The following is a 21113-nucleotide window of genomic DNA, read 5'->3' on the forward strand; positions in this document are numbered from 1 at the left end:
GGTAATCAAACCAACTTCTTTTATTTCGTTAGTAATTTGTTATGAACATGTCTTCTGCTGATGCTGGGACCAGTGCTTCTGCGCCGGGGGGTTCCTCGCCGCGCCTTGACGAGGAGGGGATGCTAGAGGCCGTCCCGTTAAGACACTGGGGCCCTAGGTCTCCTTCTCCCGTAGCTGATTTGTCCCTCGTGGAGGAGTTGGAGGATGAGGATGATGTTGATGTTGTCAATGATGATGGTGATGAGAGGGCTCCCGTTGATGGTGGAAGGGTGATCATCCCGGATCATGGTGAGGCTTGCACGACTGGCCTCGACCGTGCTTTTACAAATAAATTCGCAAGCAGCTCCGGAGAGACTCTTTTCGGAGATCATTTCTTCTTTGGTGAGGGGTATAAAATTGTTATCCCTAAGGAGGGTCAGGCGGTCTGCTGTCCTCCCCCGGGTCATATCGGCGTGCATATTAGGCATCTGGAGTATGGGCTCCGGTTTCCTTTGAATGAACACGTCATGGCCATTGTCAAAGCTATGAACGTCGCCGTGGCCCAACTGCATCCGTTGGCCATGAGGACGATAGTCAGCTTTGTATGGATCTGTCTCTTTAGGGAGGAGGTCCCATCCGTTAACTTGTTTCGTCGCCTCCATAGTCTTCGGCCGTCAAAATCTGGCAAAGTGGGGTGGTACAGCGTACGACGGACCGAGCTGTGCTATGTCTCCGTGAACAAGCTTACCTCCTGCAAGGATTGGCCGGGACGATGGGTGTACGTCCGAGTGCCGGAGGACTATCCGTTGCCTCGGTCTTTCCAGAGCCCCGTTTACTTACGGTGTGAGACCCGGGAAGAGTATGAGAGACACGTCACCCAGGGTAGCAAGGTCAAGATGGACGCTTCGTTTGTCCCTCTTACCTCGGATGAGGAGCGGGCAATGCGGCTATTTGATGCTGAGGAGGGATGGCTGCCCCCGACTCAGATTATTCTTCAGGATGAGCTGCTATGCCGCGTCGGCCTCATACCGGCCCTCAGCTGGGGTGAGTGGGGTCGGTGTGAGGCCCACCTTTGCTTGTTGTGCTCCTTTTTCAGAGCCTTGTTTTCCTTCCTTTATGTAACCCTTGTTTGATTTCTTGCAGATCGGTTTGGGCGGGATCTGGTTGAGAAGGACTTGAAGAGGCTAGGGCTTGATAAAGACGGGAAGGTTGTTACCCGGCATCCTACGGCCGATTCGAAAGATCGCAGGCTATCCCCCAACGAAGTCATGGAAAAGCGAGCGAGGGGTTAGATCGGGAGACGGCCCAGGCACGGGTTCTTGGTGGCGTGCCGAAGAGATCGAAGAAGGCAGCGTCCAAGTCGGCGGCGGTATCGACGCCAACTCCTTCTTCGACCTCGGTGGTCCAGATTGATCACGTGGAGGTGATCAATATTACTGAGGAGGAGGTGGCCGCTGATAAGGTCCCTTCTCCGAAGAAGAGGAAAGGTCCACCGCCTGCTTCCACCGTCGCCGGGGAGGAACCTGCCTCCACCAGCCCTCAAAATAAGAGGGTCCGAACTGGTACGGATCTAACTTGTGGTTCGGATTTAGCCGGTTCGTTGGACATTCCTGATGACAGGCTTTCCGATGTATCAATGCATGGTGATATGGATGCTCTGTGTAAATTTTTTGCAGATCCACCATTGGCTGCCGGCGTTCTGACTGAACGGCCATCAGAGAAGCAGCCTGAGAAGGTCCCTGAAAAGGCGGGTGATAGAAATATCACCGTTGACTCCTCAGCTCAGCAAATTTCTCCCACCGAGCTTGTGGCGGAGGGTGAGAGATTATACAAGAAGTTGGGGAGGTGGATCCGTTCAGCCGGCTCCCTCGTCACGGAGCAGGAAAAGGCCGCGGCCCAATCTGGGCCACTGATTGCAAAGCTCAAGCTTGATCTCTCTGCTGCGAGGGGGGAAGCCGCGAAGGCTAAGAGCGATCTCGGCTTTGCGAGAAGCGTGTGGAGGAGGCTGAGAAGTTGCTGAAGGCCGAGAGGGCCAAAGTTGAGGAGGCCGATGGCGCCACGGCCAAGATGATGGCGGAGCGGGATAGGTATAAGGAAACCTATGACGCCATGGTTGCCAAGAGGGACGAGTGGAAGGATCAGTTCCAGAAACAGGCGGAGGCGCTCGGGGACGCACAGGCTATCATTGCTCAAAAGGAGAAGGATATTGAAATGCTTCAAGATGATCTCCTTCCTAAAATGTGCGTTCAATTCCGGGAGCAGGCTGAGGAGGCGGCTAAGGAGGCAATCAGGAAGCTCGTGGAGGCAGGCTCTGTCCCCGATGGCTTCCCGTGGGATAAATATGACCAGCTCCTTGATGAGATTGCTGAGGCTGCGGAAGCAGCGGCTGCTGAGAAAGAGGAGGCGGCGAAGGCGGCTCAGATAGCGTTGGCCAAGGCGGCCTATGAGGCAAAGGAGGCCGAGAAGGAGGCTGAGAAAGTCGGGCCTTCTTTCGAGCCGGCCATCAGTGAAACGCTTCCTCCGATGGAGGGCAGCATCAGGCATAGGGAGACGGGCGGTCGTCACCAGATTCACCCGGCGTTTCGGATAGCCTTAGCTGTTCGGGGGCCAACTATTGAGCCTTTCCTCCCTGCCATCTTTTGGCGCTTCAATTGATATGTTTGTAATCTTTTGCTTTTGCTTTTTCCTTGTTTGTAAAAAAAAACTCTCTTGGTAGGTTGCGTTTAGGCTTGTCCCTATGGGGACGGCCGTCGTCTGTATTCTTCTTTTAACTCTTTTAACAAACTTTATCCTTTTGGCCTTTGGCTTGGCCGGGGCATTGATCAACCACCTTTGTTTGTCCTTTTGCCTTATTAATTGAGTGTCTTCGTTTTTACCTTTGGTATGGCCGAGGCGGTTTGAATGCATATTTAACTGAGTGGCGTCTTTTACGTGCCGGTCATTGTGTCCCCGTCGCTCTCGGCCAATTGCCAAGGTAACGGGGTTATGGCTCGGCGGCAATTCTTCTAGCGTACCGGTCATTGTGTCCCCGTCGCTCTCGGCCAATTGCCAAGGTAACGGGGTTATGGCTCGCGGCAATTCTTCTAGCGTCCGGTCATTGTGTCCCCGTCGCTCTCGGCCAATTGCCAAGGTAACGGGGTTATGGCTCGGTAGCAATTCTTCTAGCGTAACGGTCATTGTGTCCCCGTCGCTCTCGGCCAATTGCCAAGGTAACGGGGTTATGGCTCGGCGGCAATTCTTCTAGCGTACCGGTCATTGTGTCCCCGTCGCTCTCGACCAATGCCAAGGTAACGGGTTATGGCTCGGCGACAATTCTTCTAGCGCACCGGTCATTGTGTCCCCGTCGCTCTCGGCCAATTGCCAAGGTAACGGGGTTATGGCTCGGCGGCAATTCTTCTAGCGTACCGGTCATTGTGTCCCCGTCGCTCTCGGCCAATGCCAAGGTAACGGGTTATGGCTCGGCGACAATTCTTCTAGCGCACCGGTCATTGTGTCCCCGTCGCTCTCGGCCAATTGCCAAGGTAACGGGGTTATGGCTCGGCAGCAATTCTTCTAGCGTGCCGGTCATTGTGTCCCCGTCGCTCTCGGCCAATTGCCAAGGTAACGGGGTTATGGCTCGGCAGCAATTCTTCTAGCGTACCGGTCATTGTGTCCCCGTCGCTCTCGGCCAATTGCCAAGGTAACGGGGTTATGGCTCGGCAGCAATTCTTCTAGCGTACCGGTCATTGTGTCCCCGTCGCTCTCGGCCAATTGCCAAGGTAACGGGGTTATGGCTCGGCAGCAATTCTTCTCTTTGGGTGGCAACCATGGAGGGGACAAGCACTTGGATGGAAAACTTGGTTGTTTCTTTATTTAGGATCACGCGTCGGGGTGTCCACATTGGGTTTGGGCACCTCCGCCGTTACACAAAGTACTTTCTTAAGTTGTCGGTGTTCCAATGGCTCATCAAAGGCACACCCTCCATGTCTGTCAGCCGGTGAGTGCCCGGTCTCATTTCTTCAACCACTTTGTAGGGACCCTCCCAGTTGGCCGTCAGTTTACCATGGATATTTCCTTTGTTGGTGGCGGCCGACTTTCTTAGGACTAGGTCTCCTACTTTTATGTCCCTTTTGTGGACTCTTCGGTTGTAGGCTCTTCTCATACGGTTTTGGTATCTTTGCCAAGTTGAGGCGTCTTTGTATCTCGGCTTTCTTCGACCGGATCTAGGAGGCTTTAAGGCCTTCCTCATTTTCGACAAGGTTGAAGGTGGCCGTTCTGAATGTTGGCACCGTCGCTTCAATTGGTAGGACTGCTTCGATCCATAGACTAAGTGGAAAGGGGAGTACCCGTTGCTTCTTTCTCCGTGGTCCGTAGGGACCACGGGGCCCGGTAGTTCATCGGCCCACCTTCCTTTAAGGTCTTCCACTGTCTTCTTCAAACCGTTGAGGATCGTTTTGTTGGCTGCCTCCGCTTGTCCGTTGCTCTGTGGGTGGCAGACGGAGGAGTATGCGTACTTGATGCCAAGCTCTTCCAACCAGTTCATTATCAGGTCACTCCAAAACTCTCGGCCGTGGTCGAATACCATGACTTGGGGCAATCCGAAACGGGTTATAACATTTTCCCAGATTACCTTTCTGACGGCCGCTGTGGTCTTCGCCGGTACTGCTACAGCTTCAACCCATTTGGTGAAGTAGTCAACGGCGACGATTAAGAACTTTCTTCCACCGGAGGTCGTTGGAAATGGCCCTAGCATGTCCATCCCCCATTGTGCGAAAGGGAGGGGGCTAAGCACCGGTTGCAGGTCTCGGGAAGGAGCGTGTATCACCGGGGCATGCATCTGGCAGTTTGCGCATTTCTTGGTCTTCGTTACGAGTCTGAAGCATGGTGGGCCAGAAGTAGCCGGCTCGGAGAGCTTTGTGGGCTAGCGTTCTTGCCCCCATGTGATGTCCGCATATGCCCTCGTGAATCTCTGTCAGTATTAGCTCTGCGTCGGTTGGACCGACACATTTCAAGAGTGGTCTTATTACGGACCTTCTGTACAGCTCCCCTTCGAACACCAAGTACCTGGCGGCGATCCTTTTGAGCTTAGCCGAGAGATTGCGGTTATCCGGCAACTCACTTGTGAGTTTGTATTTCATTATTGGGGTCATCCATGTCGTCTCGGCTTCTACGTCTCCCACCATGCCGATGGTCTCAGTGATGCTCTTCGCATTCCTGATGTCTACCAGCACGGTTCGGCTGACGTTCTTGACGGTTGAGCTGGCAAGTTTTGAGAGAGCGTCGGCTCGGTTGTTTTCGGACCTGGGGACACATTGGATTTGGAACGATTTCAATTTGGCTATGTCAGCTTTTACCCTTTCCAGGTATCTTACCATCCCGTCATCCCGAGCCTCAAACTCTCCTCTGATTTGGTTAGTAACCAAAAGTGAGTCTGTCTTCAACACAATGTGTTCTGCTCCCATTTGCTCCGCCATCTCGACTCCGGTTATCACCGCTTCGTATTCGGACTCGTTGTTCGAGGCCGAGAAGGTAAATTTCAAGGCGTACTCAAACTCGTCCCCGTTTGGGCTGATGATAAGGATGCCGGCTCCCGAGCTGTTCGTCGTGGAGGAGCCGTCGGTGTAAACCTCCCATACGCCTGGGTTTGGTTCTTCTTGATATGTGCATTCGGCCAGGAAATCTGCAAGTGCTTGTCCCTTTATCGAGGGCCTTGGTTTGTACTGAATGCCGAAACCAGAGAGTTCCACTGCCCATTTGATAAGCCTACCGGATTGTTCGAATTTCTCCAAAGCTTTTTCCAGTGGTTGGTCGGTTAGGACCGTCACGGGGTGTGCGTCGAAGTAGGGTTTTAACTTCCTTGCGGCGATGACGACGGCGAAAGCCATCCCATGCAGAGTCGTTGGGAAAACCCGGCACCAGACTTCATCGGGCTGCTCCCATACCGACATGTGTGACTCAAAGGCTTCGACGTGGTCGGTTGGGTCGCTATCTCCTTTGTAAGTGAGCGCCGGCAACTTCAGCTTGGGTGGCACGGCGGTGTCTAGGACGTAGTCACTGAGGGGCTGTTTGACCACGTGTCGAATGACGCGCGGCGACCGACTCCTCGCATTCCTAGTCCGGCTTCTCTCCTCATAACGGGAAGGACTTCTTCTCCGGCTTGGGCTTCTTCTCCGACTCTCCTGAGTCGGGCTTCGCTGGTCCTCCCGGGGTGTGCCTCGTCGATGCTGCGGCGGCGTCCTCTCCCGAGTGCGAGAAGGACTTATGTTTACCACGACCACCTTGGGCTCCTCCGGCGTCTTGATAAGGTCTGCTTCTCCCAGTGCTTCGTCCAAGTTTCTTGGAGTCACGCCCTGGGCCCTGGTCTCCTGGATGGCTTCCGTCGCTCGTGTCGGCGTGCCTGTGTGTGCTGGTGCACTCCCAATTAGGTCCAGGAGTGTCTTCAGTTTTGCTATGTCAACCACCTGTCCCATGATGGTGACCTGGTTGACGGGCGGCGGTGTGTCCGGTGTTATCGGCATTCCGAATTCCGGTTGGATTACTCCGCCGGTGGAGGGTTGCACTACCCCAGAATGGTGAAATGTATCATCTTGGTGGAATGTGGTTTCGTCATTCTCGACTACTTGTTGTTTTGACATCTTCTCAGCTTTTTGGGTGGGTTTTTGTGTTTTTGTTTTTGTAGTTTGGGAATGAATGTGACTAGCTTCTAGTAACGCTTTCCCACAGACGGCGCCAATTGTTCCGGGTATAATTCCAGAGCAGATATTTGATACCACTCGTAGCTAGTAGATTGATGTCCTTGCTTGAATCCTCCTCGTGGTCTCCTGAAACGATTAACAAACTGAGGGCTCGGCTTTGGCCGAGCGTACTCACTCCGACGCTCAAGTCAGTAAACTTAGAGAGAAGTGGTCTGTAACTTGGCTAAGCGTGTATTGTAGAGAGATAAGGAAGATATTACCAGATGAATAGTGATTATTAGGTCAATTTGTGGATCCTTTCCTCAATGAAGGTAGAGGAGTATTTATAGGCATTCACCTTTTGTCACGTAGTGGCCAGGTGGCTAAGTGGCTATCAGGTGAAAAGACCGTTGTACCCTCGGCCGATGGACCTGTGGCAGGCTCGCCGAGGGTCTTGGATATGAGTACGCGGAAATGTGCCCCGGGCCGCGGTTGTCCGCCGGGACCCATGTGACAGGCCGATGGGCTCCATCGGCTAGACTGTTTAAGTCGTTGACTTTGCTGTGGATACCCTTGACCTTGCTCAATATGTTGACTTGGTCAGCGGTGCAGAATATGCCCCATCAGATTCGAATTTAATAAATTTAATGTCAATATTAGAGTTAATTGAAGACTATAAGTAGAAGAAATTCATGTAAGTATGATTCAAAAATTATACTATCTGGGTTCTCTTATTCGCTTGGTCCATTTCAAAGTGCATATTTTTTTTTTCGATTTTTAAAATTTTGTCAATATGTTTTTTCCAAGATTTTTCCAGATCTAATATGCTCCTTATTTGACTATTTCTTATTTGTTATATTTTAGTATATTCATTAAGGTGTTTTTTTATGTTTCTTTTAAAGAATTATTCGTAAATTTTTTTTTTTTTTTTTTTTGCTTCCCCCCCCCCCCCCTCCCCCGAAAATCTTCACTTCTACCTTAAGTGTTACTCGTATTTTTTTCTTTTTAAAAGATTTATCAATATATTTTTTTGAAAACCTTCAAATCTACAGTTTTTAAAAGATTCAGTAGTATAATTATAATTATTATGGTGATTTAACTTTTTTAAATAGGTCGATAAATGTATTCCCAATGATTAAGATTTATTTCCGCAAAACAATTATACACATAATATTTTTAGATAGCTGGTATTTTTTTATTAAGATATTATTTTTTAAGGAATTTATATTTATTTACTATACTCCACATTTTTTTTACATCATTTTTTTTCAACATGAAACTAATTTTCTTTTAATTATTTTTTTTATGTAACATGTGACTTGCTGAAATTAAAGTCAAGAAGATTATTTAAAGTGGGTTGGAGAGTGATAACTGGTTTACAATTATTATCACTAATTATTAAATTTGAGTAATTAAGAATTGACAATTGAATAATCAGAATATGAGTAGCAATTAATTAGAGAGGAAAGACGGTAATTAAATGAGATGTAAAACATGGGGGACCCATACAAAGCTAATTTTCTAAATTTTATCGGCCAATCAGAAGGGTTTAAAAAACCTGGCTTTTATACTATGTAGATTAGTAAGGAAATTAGAAAAGGGGACATTTTTAGATAATTAATGAGAGTCGTCGAACTTTTAACAACTCATTACGGTCTTACAAAATCTCCCATTGTTTTCAATATTACCAACTTTCCCTACCAAAAATAAAAACACTTTTCCTCCGAAAATTTGTCAATTGTATAGAACTATAGAAGTACTTATATGTTAAGACTCGTCAATCCCCTATTTACTAAATGAATAGGCGAAACTCCAACTTTTTCAACCTAAAACATATTTCTTATAATAGTGCTTGGTATTTTTAGCATATACTATATGTGTGGACATGATAAGTTATAAATTGATATAATATTTTGTATTTAAATATTTATAACATTTAATATTTCACATTCTGCACAAATTTATCTCAGATCTTTTTAGGATAAGGAAATTCTTTTTTTAAATAACTTATTGATAACAATTTATTGACTTTTTATGATAAGAAGTTGTTGCTAAAAAAATATGGTATTAGTAAATATTTTTTAAAATTCATTGACTTTTTATGATAAAAATTTGCAGCTAAAAAATATATTATTAGTAAATATTTGTAAATTAACATCATTAATTTCTCGGTAATTTTTTTTTTAAAAATACTCTTTATTACTTCTTACGATTTAAATTTTTATTTATTTTTCTAATCAAAATACATTAAGGAGAAACATGAAAAGTAAGTAAATTGTCAATTTAAATTCTATAAATAATACACTAAAAAATAAAACTCTATAAATACCGTGCATATATTGCACGGGGTCAATATTAGTAACTCTATAAATACCGCGCATTCATTGCGCGGGATCTAAACTAGTTAATATGTAATGTATTTATCGGGAAAAAAAGTTAAAATATTAAGGGTAAGGAATTTTTTTAATTTGTACATGCAAAATTCTGCATTAAATAAGTATCTTCGACGTCTTTAGTTAGGAGAAGATATAAACTCATCTAAAAAATGGCTCCGCCTTAATCGAATTAATAGATAATAATTAATGTAATTTATTTTATTTAATTATTTATTCTCAAATCTTTTATCTACACCCGATAGATGATACTTTGTAGGAGTATGAGTGAATACAATCTAAATTATTTGTTCTGAAATTTTATAACAAGTTACTTTATATATTTAACTTTTATCTCAACAATAATATAATTTCATGATAGTTTCACTTCTTATCATTTTGCAATTTGCATTTTTATTTAATCATTATTATTTGATTCAATGTATCTCAAACTTATAAGCAAATATCATGAAATATTAACTCTAAATTATAATGTTTCTAAATTATTGTTTTGTAAAATTAGTATGGCCTACCACCCACCCCCTACCTTCCTCACAAAGACACCTTTACATCTTCCATACCGAAGCTTCCTCATGCCTTTTGGCCCTTCACAAAAAACAAACCAATTTTTCTTTTAACAAATTATAAAATAAAATAAAAACCCAAACCCCTTTTTGCTCATTTAAAAAATGACACATCACCTCTTGTCCTATATGTACGGAGAAAAGTTCAGAGTATTTTCTTTTATTTCAAGGAACCAAAATATGAGAAAAAAGATTATGCATTTGAGGTAGTACCTCAAATCTTGTAGTTTTTGAGCATATACACATTTTTTCTGAGCATATCGCAATTTATAAATATAGTTTTTGAGCAATATTATATTTTTTTAGTGTAATATTTTAGTAAATGTGCTCAAAAACTTTATACTAAAGCAGAACTCAAAAACTTTAAAATAAAACTCAGAAAATAAACAATAAGAGGTACTACCTCAGATGTATAGTCTATGAACTGTATAAATCATCAGGTCTTTCATAAAACGGATATATTCCTTTTTATTTCCTTGTGTCCACTGAAATTGTAATATTGGATGAATATAAGTGAGTAATATTTTAATAAAATGTCGCAATTTCAGGGATGTGGAGGGACTTGGGAATAGCTCACAAATCTTTTACTAATTTGAATGCATTTTGTTTTTAACAAACTTAAGCCGCTTTAAGAGTATAGCAATAGTGGTTCTTATTCTTGGGGTCTTTAATAAGAACCCCAAATTATAAAGTTCCTATATTGCAACTAAAAGTTGTTCTTAAAATAAAGAACCAAGTTCTAAAATAAGAACTTAGTTTGTTACATATTGGAATTTGGAGACCAATAAATATGACTTTGAAAATTGTGAAAGGCCAATTACATACTCCCTCCGTCCCGGTCATTTGTTGTCATTTGGTTTTGGCACAAAGACCAAGGAAAGGGGAAAGGAGTCAATTACTAAATGACATGTGGAATAATTTGAATGTGAATGATCAAATTACTCATCAAATTCATTCTTAAAATAGAAAGGACAACAAATAACTGAGACACCCCAAAATGGAAAAGGACAACAAATGACCGGGACAGAGGGAGTATAATTTATTTTCAATTTAAGAACTTTATATAAATGTGATCTATTATAAACAAAAGTTTTTAAACATTGAAATTACTAAAATATGACATGGCAAAAGAATCTATTGCTATTGCTCTAAGCAAAAACTTAAGACGAACATACTCGTTTTTAACGAGAATTTGGGAATATAAATATAAAACCCCCTAAACCCTTTTGCATAATTTAGACGCCAACAAAACGACCACACCTCTCCTCTAGCCATTTAACCCTTCTCTCTACTAAACACTACATTTCATCACCACAAATCTAGAATAATAAAATACCAGAATTTTATTCAAACAACCAATTCTTATTACTTTTGGAATAAAATTAATTGAAAAAAATGTCGCCGGCGGCAGGACCAATGTCACCGTTAGCGGCGGCGGCGGCGGCGGCAGTGATCCCATTTTCATCATCGGTAACGAGCACAGAATCGTTACCGGCGGCGGAAAAAGACAAAGTATTAGAATGGTACAGAGGCGAGTTCGCTGCCGCGAACGCCATCATAGACGCCTTATGCCACCACCTCGTCCAGATCAGCACCACCGTCAAAGGCGGCGATGTCGGTGTAGACAACCGTGTTCCGTCGGAGTACGATGCCGCGTTCGCCGCAATTCACCGGCGAAGATTAAACTGGATCCCGGTGTTACAGATGCAAAAGTATTTTACCATTTCTGATGTCGCTGTCGAGCTTCGAAAGGCGGCGGCGGCGGCGGCGGCGAGGGAGGGGAAAGGTGGTGATGCCGTTGACATTCCGGAAGACGATTATGATCATGTCAAATGTAATGGTAATGGTAATGGGAATGTTGGAGGCATCAATGGTTGTGTTAGTAGTGAAGGTGATGATTCACCTGACAGTGATATTACTGACACAGGTAAGTCCCTACTCTTAATCATTTTGTCTCTTTTTTTTGTTTAGTTTTGCTTCATTCATTAATTCTTACTGTTGCAAATAAATAAATGAATTACGAAAATATATTGTAGTTCATCTGTCTCAATTATTTATTTAACTTTGATTAAAATACGCGGAGTGTTTTATTTGGCTATAATGATATGCTCTGTATGTTGTGGCAAGTCTCTGTTCGATGAATAATTAAATATGTTTCCTCTGTTTTGGTTGAGCTGAATTTGTGGATGAATTCTATTTTATTTTTTGAATAGTAAGGCAACAAATTCCAAAATGTGTAGCGTAAAGTTTGTGATTTTCACCGTTTTTGTTGTTGAATTCCCCATTAAGGTCTCCTGAAAAATCTCTTACCATTTTAATTTTATTTATTAACTTTTTTAGATGGTCAAAATAGTGCTTCTTTCTATGAAAGATCTCGTAATTTGTTTCTATTTTACACTGATTTTTTTTTTGTCGGGATTAATTAACTTCTCATAATTGTATACTTTAAACAATTTAAGGAATATTAATATTAAATTTATGAAAACTCTATCGAATCTTATTTTTTTTTGTAAGAAAATAAGGACGTAAAGAATGGTACAAATAAATTAAAACAAATTGAATATTCGATCTATTTTTTCCGCCAATCTTTGTCTATGTTCCATGACAAAATAATTTCAGACTTTGACTTTAAAATGAAAATTAAAAAATTAGGAAAAAAGTCAAATAATTAATATAATTTTTTTTATCTTTCATTAGTTGATGAGATACGCCATAACGAGTACTCCTCCATAACAATTTTATAAACCTTCATTCATCGTCTATCTAAATTAGGCTTACGACGATCACATGCAAGTGAAATTGACATCCTTACTCCGTCTTCACTAAAATGGCTCACATTTGATAATTTCCAATCACATAATTGTGTATCACAAAGTGAGTTTTGTTAAAGCTACTCCTATATCGTAGGCCCAATAAGAGCTCACTTACAAAAAGCATATAGTCACTTAAGGACATACGATATGGCATAAAATAAAGCATATGCCACTACAAAATCAGCACAAAAATGAACTACTTTGTACTTCTCTTGTACCCATTAACCATTAGTGTTATGAAATTAGCCTAATCAAATTAACGTTTAGTGCACTAATCTAACGTTTAGCAACAGTTAATGAACAAAAGTGACGATTAATAACTAATTAGATAATTATGAATTAAATTAATATAAGTGTGGAGTAGTACGTCAAAAGGTGACAGGAAGGACACAGATTTTATTTTATTCTAAGTTTGGTGATCTCAAAAAAACTAATTTTATATTATCAGATTTAAAATTGAATTAATGCGAGATCGTAACGGTTAATTAAATAATTAATTAATTGATGTGGTTGTGGCCGGCCTAATAGTAATTTGTTGGCTTAATTAGAAACACGCATGTTTTTCAGCTATTTAAGAGTATCTCTCAAAGGTGATAGTTATAGAGAGAAAGTGTATGATTACGGGGCGGAGTTTCCATGGCTCTTTACACAGCTGATAAAGACAATACCCCAATTATTAAGGGTTGTTAGTTAACCTCTAGTACTACTACTAGTCTTCTATTATTATTTTAGGGTTATCTTTCTATTTTAAGTAATTTCAAAAACCAATTAGGTGAAATATTTGACTAAATTATTGGAGATGACAACTAAGGATGCCCAATAATTTATTTAAAGATGATTTGTTCAACTTTATACGGAGTATCAATTATTTTTAGTGTTGTTATTTTAAAAGATTATATTTTCTGTTATGAAGTTTATCAATTGACAAATATTATAGTTTTTTCTGATATATTTAATGTTCATGTCTTTTATTCGATATATGTCACAATACATAAAAAGCTACCTTTAACAGTTTAATAATAGTTGCTATCATTTAAGTCTAATGAATTGTGAGACAATACAATCAACATGAGTTCGCTTTAGACATATTAAACTAATAATTTTACAATTTTTACAAACATCATCAGATATTTAATTTCCTAGAAATGTAGTGAATAATTAATCATATAAGGAGTAAAATATTGTAGTCTATACTTGTAATAATTTCAATTATTGTAGATGTCATAATTTAGTTGTTAAATGGTGTTTATGCTTTAGGTTCAAACTCTATTAGCATCATATTCGCCCTTACAATTTTTTTTATACCAAAAAAAATAATTGCAATTATTTGTTGATTTTCCTATTATTCTTTGTTTTGATAAATAGGGAAAATGATTTTTTTATACCATGCACGTTAATAAGCTTAATATGAAAACATTTATAAGATTTTTCTCATTAATTATGGTAAAAGTAAGTTTATGGTTGCATTTTTGACGAGAATATCTTATAAATGTTTCAATATTAAGCTTATTAACGTTCACGTTAGAAAAACCGTTTAAAAGTATAATTCATTCATACTAACTAAAATAGGAAAAAAAAAATTGCCAAATTAATTTTCCTAAAATAACAAAAGATGTGTATTATAGAAGAAGACATCTGTTATGGGAGAATCTGTATAGAGATGCCTTTTGAGTGAGAAATAATACTCCCTCTTATTCATTCATTTTGTCCTCTTTCTATTTTGCACAAGAATTAACAAAATGATTTTGGACCACACAAAACACTCTATTCCACTCTACCCCACATGTAATTAAATTTGGACCACACAAAAGTTACCAAAAAAGGAAAGAGGGACAAAAATCCGACTAGCTTCGATAAGGAAAGAGGGACAAAATGAATGAATAGGAGGGAGTAAAAGATAATGATGATCAGAAAAGTATCCTTAGGTTTGGTAAGAGCCATTCTTTTGGTAAAGGACATTTAAAATGTCGCCGCACAAAGTGCCTGAACCATGTGTTTCCACTCTTTGACATGACATTACCTTACCTATTACGGGACTACGTTAGCAGTTTGCGAAATTTGATCCTTAACTTGAGAACTAACTATGTTTATGGAGTACAATTTTAGGTTGTTATTGTCTAACCATAACGAGCTAACCACAAATTTAAGATAAACACTCTTATCACTTCATGAGTTCATGGTTAGGCAACTTCCTCACTTTGAAAGGTCGTGACACTACTAGGATTTGTAATTAGGAGGCGAGAAATTTTAACTGAAACGAACAAGTAATGTTGTAAGGAAAACTAGAGAAAAGTTCAAAAATTGAACTTCAATTTTTGAAATTTTCAATTTTCAGTAGGAGATTTAAACCCGAGACTTTCTTCTTAGGTAATGTTAATACGAGTATTTAAATTTAAAAGGGTTCCTATATCACATAATTTATGTTATTTTTAGGTACCGAAAAATAAGCTTGTGAGTAACAAAAGAAGATTTTGAAACTTTATCACTTTTTTTTGTACACAAATTCTTTTGTAAGACAATTTCGTAAAGAAGATTTTGAAACTTTATCACTTTTTTTTTGTACACAAATTCTTTTGTAAGACAATTTCATGATATTATTATTATCATGAGCCACACGCCCACACATGTATGAGAGTGATAATTTCAACCCGAGACTTGTTGTCTATAATATCTTCGTTTTAGCCACTAAATTAGTACCTGAACCTCTTTAGTTGATAAAACGATAGATATATAAAACCCGTTTTAGTAAAATCTACGAAGTAGTTATATCAGACGTAATTAATATAAAACCGTCCCTTAAAAATTCGTTAGACGTAAGAGTCGATCTATATGTAATATGTGGATGAGGAGCCATTGAATACCCTAAACAAAAAGGACATAGATGAGAAAGACGAATCCCATATAAAAAAGCAAGAATATATATACTCCACCACAAATGCTAACTAAGACTCTAGAACATGGGAAGGGAGTTGGGTGTACCCTTAAAAGTCCTACGAAAAGGAGATGCCCCAAGCATTTATACCCACATGGTCCCTAATTTTTCCTAACCTTATTGAATATGAATGACAAGGACCACGAACGCACTTGTTTTATGCCTTCACCTCACCAAACTTCATCTGTTTAACTTTTTCTGTTTTTTTTGCTGAACCAAGAAAGAAAGAAAGAAAAAAAGTGAGTCAGAAATCAGGATTTAGTAGGCTGAGGTAGATTTTCCCGAGGTTTTAGGGCGGGGAAAATGGACCTATTCGAGGTGCACTAAAGTCACTCATTGAATTATTTCTGGTTTTATTATGTTTGTTCTGACTTTTTTGGGTAGGTCTTTCGTTTACAGTTAGCTCCGGGAAATGCAAATATTTTAAAACTATAATTTCTTGTGTTAGTAGTTAAGTAGTGCTCACTTGATTACTTAATGTATTAGTCGACAGTTACCATGAGCACTTATATTAACTAGTAAAAGACTTGAGTGCAAAGCATGAGAAATTGAGAATGCAACATTGTTAATGAGGGACACTTATCGTTCTAGTGATCCTATCTGACTGACCGACTTGCATCTAGACTAAATCACCGTGAAGCAGCCTTATACATGTTCGCCAAAGAATTAGAGTTGAGGGATTGTGGTGTTGATGAATACACTCCCGTCTCGATTAATTGTTATTTATTTTCGTTTTGAGTGTATTATTCAATTGTTATCTATTTCTATTTTTAGTAAGTTTTACACAAGTAGACAAGTGGACATGTGAGAAAACCTTTAGTTTATCACTATTTTTCTCCTTTTTGGTCACTTTCTTGGTCTTTATGCCAATAAATGACGGCAACGGGGAGTATTAATGTGGACTACCTGTATTACATCAGTATTGTGTAGAACGGACCTATAATCATGAAAATTATAACAATTTTAGGTAATTGAATAACAAGTGAAAAAAGTGGTTTGTATAAACTCTTACCATCCCCAAGCAAATGTCGCGCTAACTAGGTCGCGACCCGATTTTACTATTAATCACAGCTTATTAACCTTGACTCATTTTCACCCTCCCAAGCAGAAGGTCGCGACATAGGTCATCAACCCAATCATTATCCACTTTACAACATTCTCAATCATTTTTTTTATTATTTTTTAATTGTTCCACCAATCAAATTTGGACACATAGGAGGTCACAAAAGTGGTCAATTTGTTCAAGTATGGTCACAAATTGACCTTTGGTCACAAATTAACAAGTTTGGTCACCAATTAAGTACCATAATTAACTCATTAACCATGACCAAGCAAGGTCATGACCAAACAATTGACCTTGCTTGGGGATGGTCTAAACCATTCCCAAGCAAGGTCACGAGTGAGGTCGTGACCTTGTTGGGTCGCCTTAACCAACAATTAAGCACGAGATTAGCGTGACCTCTTTGCAAATTAACGTGACCTTCTTGTGAAAGAGGTCAATTTGTGACCTCCTTGGTTGTTCTTGACCCTATTGGGTCAATTGGTGACCAATAGGTGTCACATTATTATTGGTTGTAAACAAAACAAAAAGGGTTGGAAAGTGGAAAATTATTGAGTTGATGACCTAGGTCGCGACCTTCTGCTTGGAAGGGTGAAAGTGGGTCAAGGTTAATAAGGTGAGATTAAGAGTAAAATCGGTCGCGACCTAATTAGCGCGACCACTGCTTGGGGATAGTCGGTCTAAAAAAAATTGTGTTAGCTTAGGTGGCATTGTATCTAGACCGTTGGATGTGGCATTTATTCATAGATAATGCAATGGTCAATCAATAAAGAGGGCAATTTTGCTGACCATTCTAGATTCCTTGTTTACCCTAATCACATTGGTACTTAGCATTTGATTCCCGTACGTCAAATAAATAGTAATAAAGTGTCCTAAACTTGAGTGACGTACTTCAATTTTCCTGTTTAGATTTGTGGGCATGGTACACACACATATCACCTTTCTAGTGTGTCAATTGATGTCATATTGTCATGCTCTTCTTATTAAAGTATAATAATTAATGAAATATGAGAATTTTATTAGTAAAGTTGCCTTCAATATGACATCGTCTCCATAATTCAAAAATAATTGACATATATATTATACTCCGCGGTTGCATTGAAGTCGGCATGACGTGATATATCACGTATGAGTACTTGAATTTTGAAATCGAGTCTTTTGTTAGTACGTAGTATTTTAATTACATGTTTTATTGAATGAAATATCACGTTCAGACGGGTACTACATGCAGAGAACTCGTCTCATTTCTTCTTGTCACTCGAATTTGTGAATAATTAGTGTAACTATAACCAATAATATCTCGCAGAATACACTAGTTACAGTAGAGTGTGTTAAACATTAAACATTAAACACTCGGACATGTGCATGATATCTGACCACTTGATCTTAATTTAGAAATAAATATTCCAGCCTGATACTTGGACATGCACTCGTGTCAGATACGAGTACTTCTGACTAAGTGTTACTTACATAGGCTTCCATAATCTTAAATTTTGTTGAGATAAGTGTCTTTGGCCATTGTTTCTTATTGGCAATTTAATAGATAATCTTTCTTTCAAATGTAGGATCCCATGAAATACAGGCAACTGTTGATCACATTGAAGTATGTGATAACCATGAAGACTGCACATTTCGTCGTGAGCAGATCAAATTGACAAAAGGTTTCGTAGCCAAGGAGCCAGTGAAAGGGCACATGGCGAGTTCTTCTAAACGAAAATTGAACATGAATTCTTTCCTTATATTCCCGAGTTTATCTTAGACAATTCTGCTCTACGTATTGCTAACAAATTTGCATTAATACGCAGGTTAATGTCGTGAAAGGACTCAAGATGTTTGAAAATGTATTTACTGTCTCCGAGATCTCCAAGCTACATGATTTCGCAGAAGAACTACGATTAGCTGGTCAAAATGGAGAACTCTTAGGTCTGATATCTTTGACTTGTTTACTCGTAGTTTCGAGCCTACTTCTGTATGCTAGCATACAGAAACAAACATTCTGAATATTGACTGAAAATATTTTTATCCTTTTGGGTGAATGCAGGTGAAACCTACATTTTGTTTAACAAACAGGTTAAAACAAACAAAAGGGAGCAGATTCAGCTTGGTGTTCCAATATTCGGACATATAAAAGACGATGCAACCAATGAACAACAGAAGGGTAAGCGGAGCCAGAATGATTTTGTTTTATTTAGAGTTTCTTCACTGAGCAGTTCAATTTATCATACTGTAACATATATGTGCAGCGAACAACGAGGAAATTCCGGAACTCCTTCTAAGCGTGATTGATCACCTTGTCCAGTGGCAAGTATTACCGGAAAACAGAAAACCAAATGGTTGCATAATCAACTATTTTGACGAGGTATGTTTCTGTCCTTCGAAGAAATACTTCCTGCCATTCTTGAATCCTTTTTCAAGAGTCTGATTTGTGATGGAACACTCGATTTGTAGGGAGAATATTCACAGCCTTTTCTTAAGCCGCCCCATCTGGACCAACCACTCTGTACTTTAGTTCTCTCGGAATCTGCAATGGCTTTTGGACGTACGTTGGTAAATGACGGTGAAGGGAACTTTAAAGGGCAACTCATGCTCTCTTTGAAACAAGGGTACGTTCTTAACACTTGCATCCGTTTCATACCTAAAACCGGTAGTTTGAGTCCAGAATAGTTTGCACCAGTTGCTGGTTTTTCGTGTAGTTTTCATGTTAAAGCAATTTCGTATAATTGAGAAGTTCGATTCAGCTGGATCATATTAAAGAGCGTTGTCTCGATTACAGGACTGTTCTCGTCATGAGGAACAACAGTGCTGACATGGCAAGACAAGTGATGTGTACATCTCCAACAAGAAGGGTCAGTATCACATTTACCAGGGTTCGACAAGATCATCTCCGCCTGCAGCATTCACAACCCTTTGTTCCTCTAAATCAACCCATGACTATGTGGCAACCGAGCATGCCCGAACCACAAACCCTATCAAATGGAGCCCCCGTTGAGATGATCCCAAAGTGGGGAATGACTCGAGCGCCCATGGTAATGCTAGCTCCAGTTCGTCCTGTTGTTGTGAATCCAACAAGGATGGCCCCCGGAGGAACAGGAGTGTTCCTGCCTTGGACAGTGAGCCAAAGAAAACCTGCGAAACATCTCCCACCTCGAGCACAGAAAGGCAGGTTCCGTGCATTAGCTCTCAATGAAGGGCACGTCTCTGATACCGCATCTGATCCTGGTGTCGAGGGAAGGGTAATGTGAAGTACTCCATATTGAAGCTTGCTTCGCTTCAAATGTGAACATTAGTTATTTTTCTTTCTTTAATTGTTGTGATTTGTCCTACTGGAAAGAGTAGAATTAGGTGCTAGTGCTGGTAATTTATACCCTTTTGTTCAAGAGTCATGCTAGGTTTGGTGGTAGTTTTACAGCTATTGAATTTGAGTTTGAGTTTGGGTGAGCCTAGGCCTGTATCAAAGGCGGGATTTTGTATCTACGTCCATTTGTGAGCTTATCTAAGTTTTGCGCCTTCTTAAGAGCAAATTTGTATCATCAATCTTCTATTCCATACCCAAAATGTCTATTCTTCCATTCCATTTCGTTCTTTTAACCAAGTTTACATCTACGAGTATAAGAAGAAGCCTATTGCATATCGTAATATGTTTGGCTGGACAAGACGACAAAGTCAGCTAGGAATTTCCGAATCTATGACCCTGTTCTTTCTGGCTGAATTCCAGCTCATTCCAGTTCAGTTTTGCTTCATTCAGTTCAGTTAAGCTTCTTTCAGCCGGGAAAAACATAGCCTAACTCTAGATTTCTGGTTAAACTAGGTCAACCCCTCGAGATTTCTAGATAATACCGATGAACCTCCGGATATAGAATCTATACTAGTGAAATTCTGAAACTTGTCTGTCTGTACCATAATACAAGGGTAATGGCTTGAAAGTGTAGGCTGGTCCCCATGAAATTTATTTATTAGTACACAGATGACAGAACACAGTACTGTAAAAGATGAAGACAAGTTGTGGTGCTGAATGCTGAAGTATGCGCACTTGGACTGTATGTAATCTGCTGTGTATTGCAGCACCCAATTTAGTAGGTTATATAGTAGATGTTGCGGCTGAGACCCACAACAAAAGCAAAGTTGCTATATGTAGTCAATGATTTACTCATTTGATGAGGTTAAAGAGTAAAAGGTACTGTCAAGTTCCATGTGCCATCATGGAGACAGGCTCAATTGTTGGTTTTACTTTGTATGGGAGTGCCACTATGTTCAGGCATTCGGGCTAGTCTTGTTTCAAGACATATCTCGAGGCAGGCGATAAACAACGGGGTAAAGAAGTCGTGTGCCACTTCCAGTGGCGGAGCCAGGATTTTAAGTCAGCGGGGGCGAAAGGGTAATATTATAAGAGGGGCTCGAAAAAATTTGAAAATTTGAACTAAAAATTTCGAAATTTTCAAACGTCAGCGGGGGCGGCCGCCCCTGCTAGCCCCCTCCCCCTCGCTCCACCACTGGCCACTCCGCATTAAAAAAAATTGTGATCAGCTTAATGAGTCAAGTGTTGTTTTTCGACCTTCAATGTTAGCGACTTTTAGCACAATTATTGGTAAATATCGGTACTCGTATCTTTGTTTACTACTTTACTTCTTTTAGTTTCGAGTTTCGCATTTTTGCCTGTTGGCGGCCGTGAGACAAGTTGCTAATGGGGTGGTAGGATTTGAGCGTCTGGCGCATGTACCCA

General features: G+C 40.4%; 1 protein-coding gene across 1 annotated transcript; it reads left to right on the forward strand.

Annotated features, from left to right (window-relative positions):
- The first annotated feature begins 10818 nt into the window (after positions 1–10818).
- Positions 10819–19927, forward strand: LOC141598148 (RNA demethylase ALKBH10B-like). Its single transcript, XM_074418070.1, has 7 exons — positions 10819–11515; positions 17959–18089; positions 18199–18316; positions 18435–18551; positions 18637–18752; positions 18842–18996; positions 19167–19927. The coding sequence occupies exons 1-7, from the start codon at positions 10984–10986 to the stop codon at positions 19633–19635; spliced, it is 1638 nt and encodes a 545-aa protein (XP_074274171.1). The 5' UTR covers positions 10819–10983; the 3' UTR covers positions 19636–19927.
- The last annotated feature ends 1186 nt before the right edge of the window (positions 19928–21113 follow it).

Source organism: Silene latifolia, chromosome 1, assembly GCF_048544455.1.
Source record: "Silene latifolia isolate original U9 population chromosome 1, ASM4854445v1, whole genome shotgun sequence".
Classification (NCBI taxonomy): Eukaryota; Viridiplantae; Streptophyta; class Magnoliopsida; order Caryophyllales; family Caryophyllaceae; genus Silene; species Silene latifolia.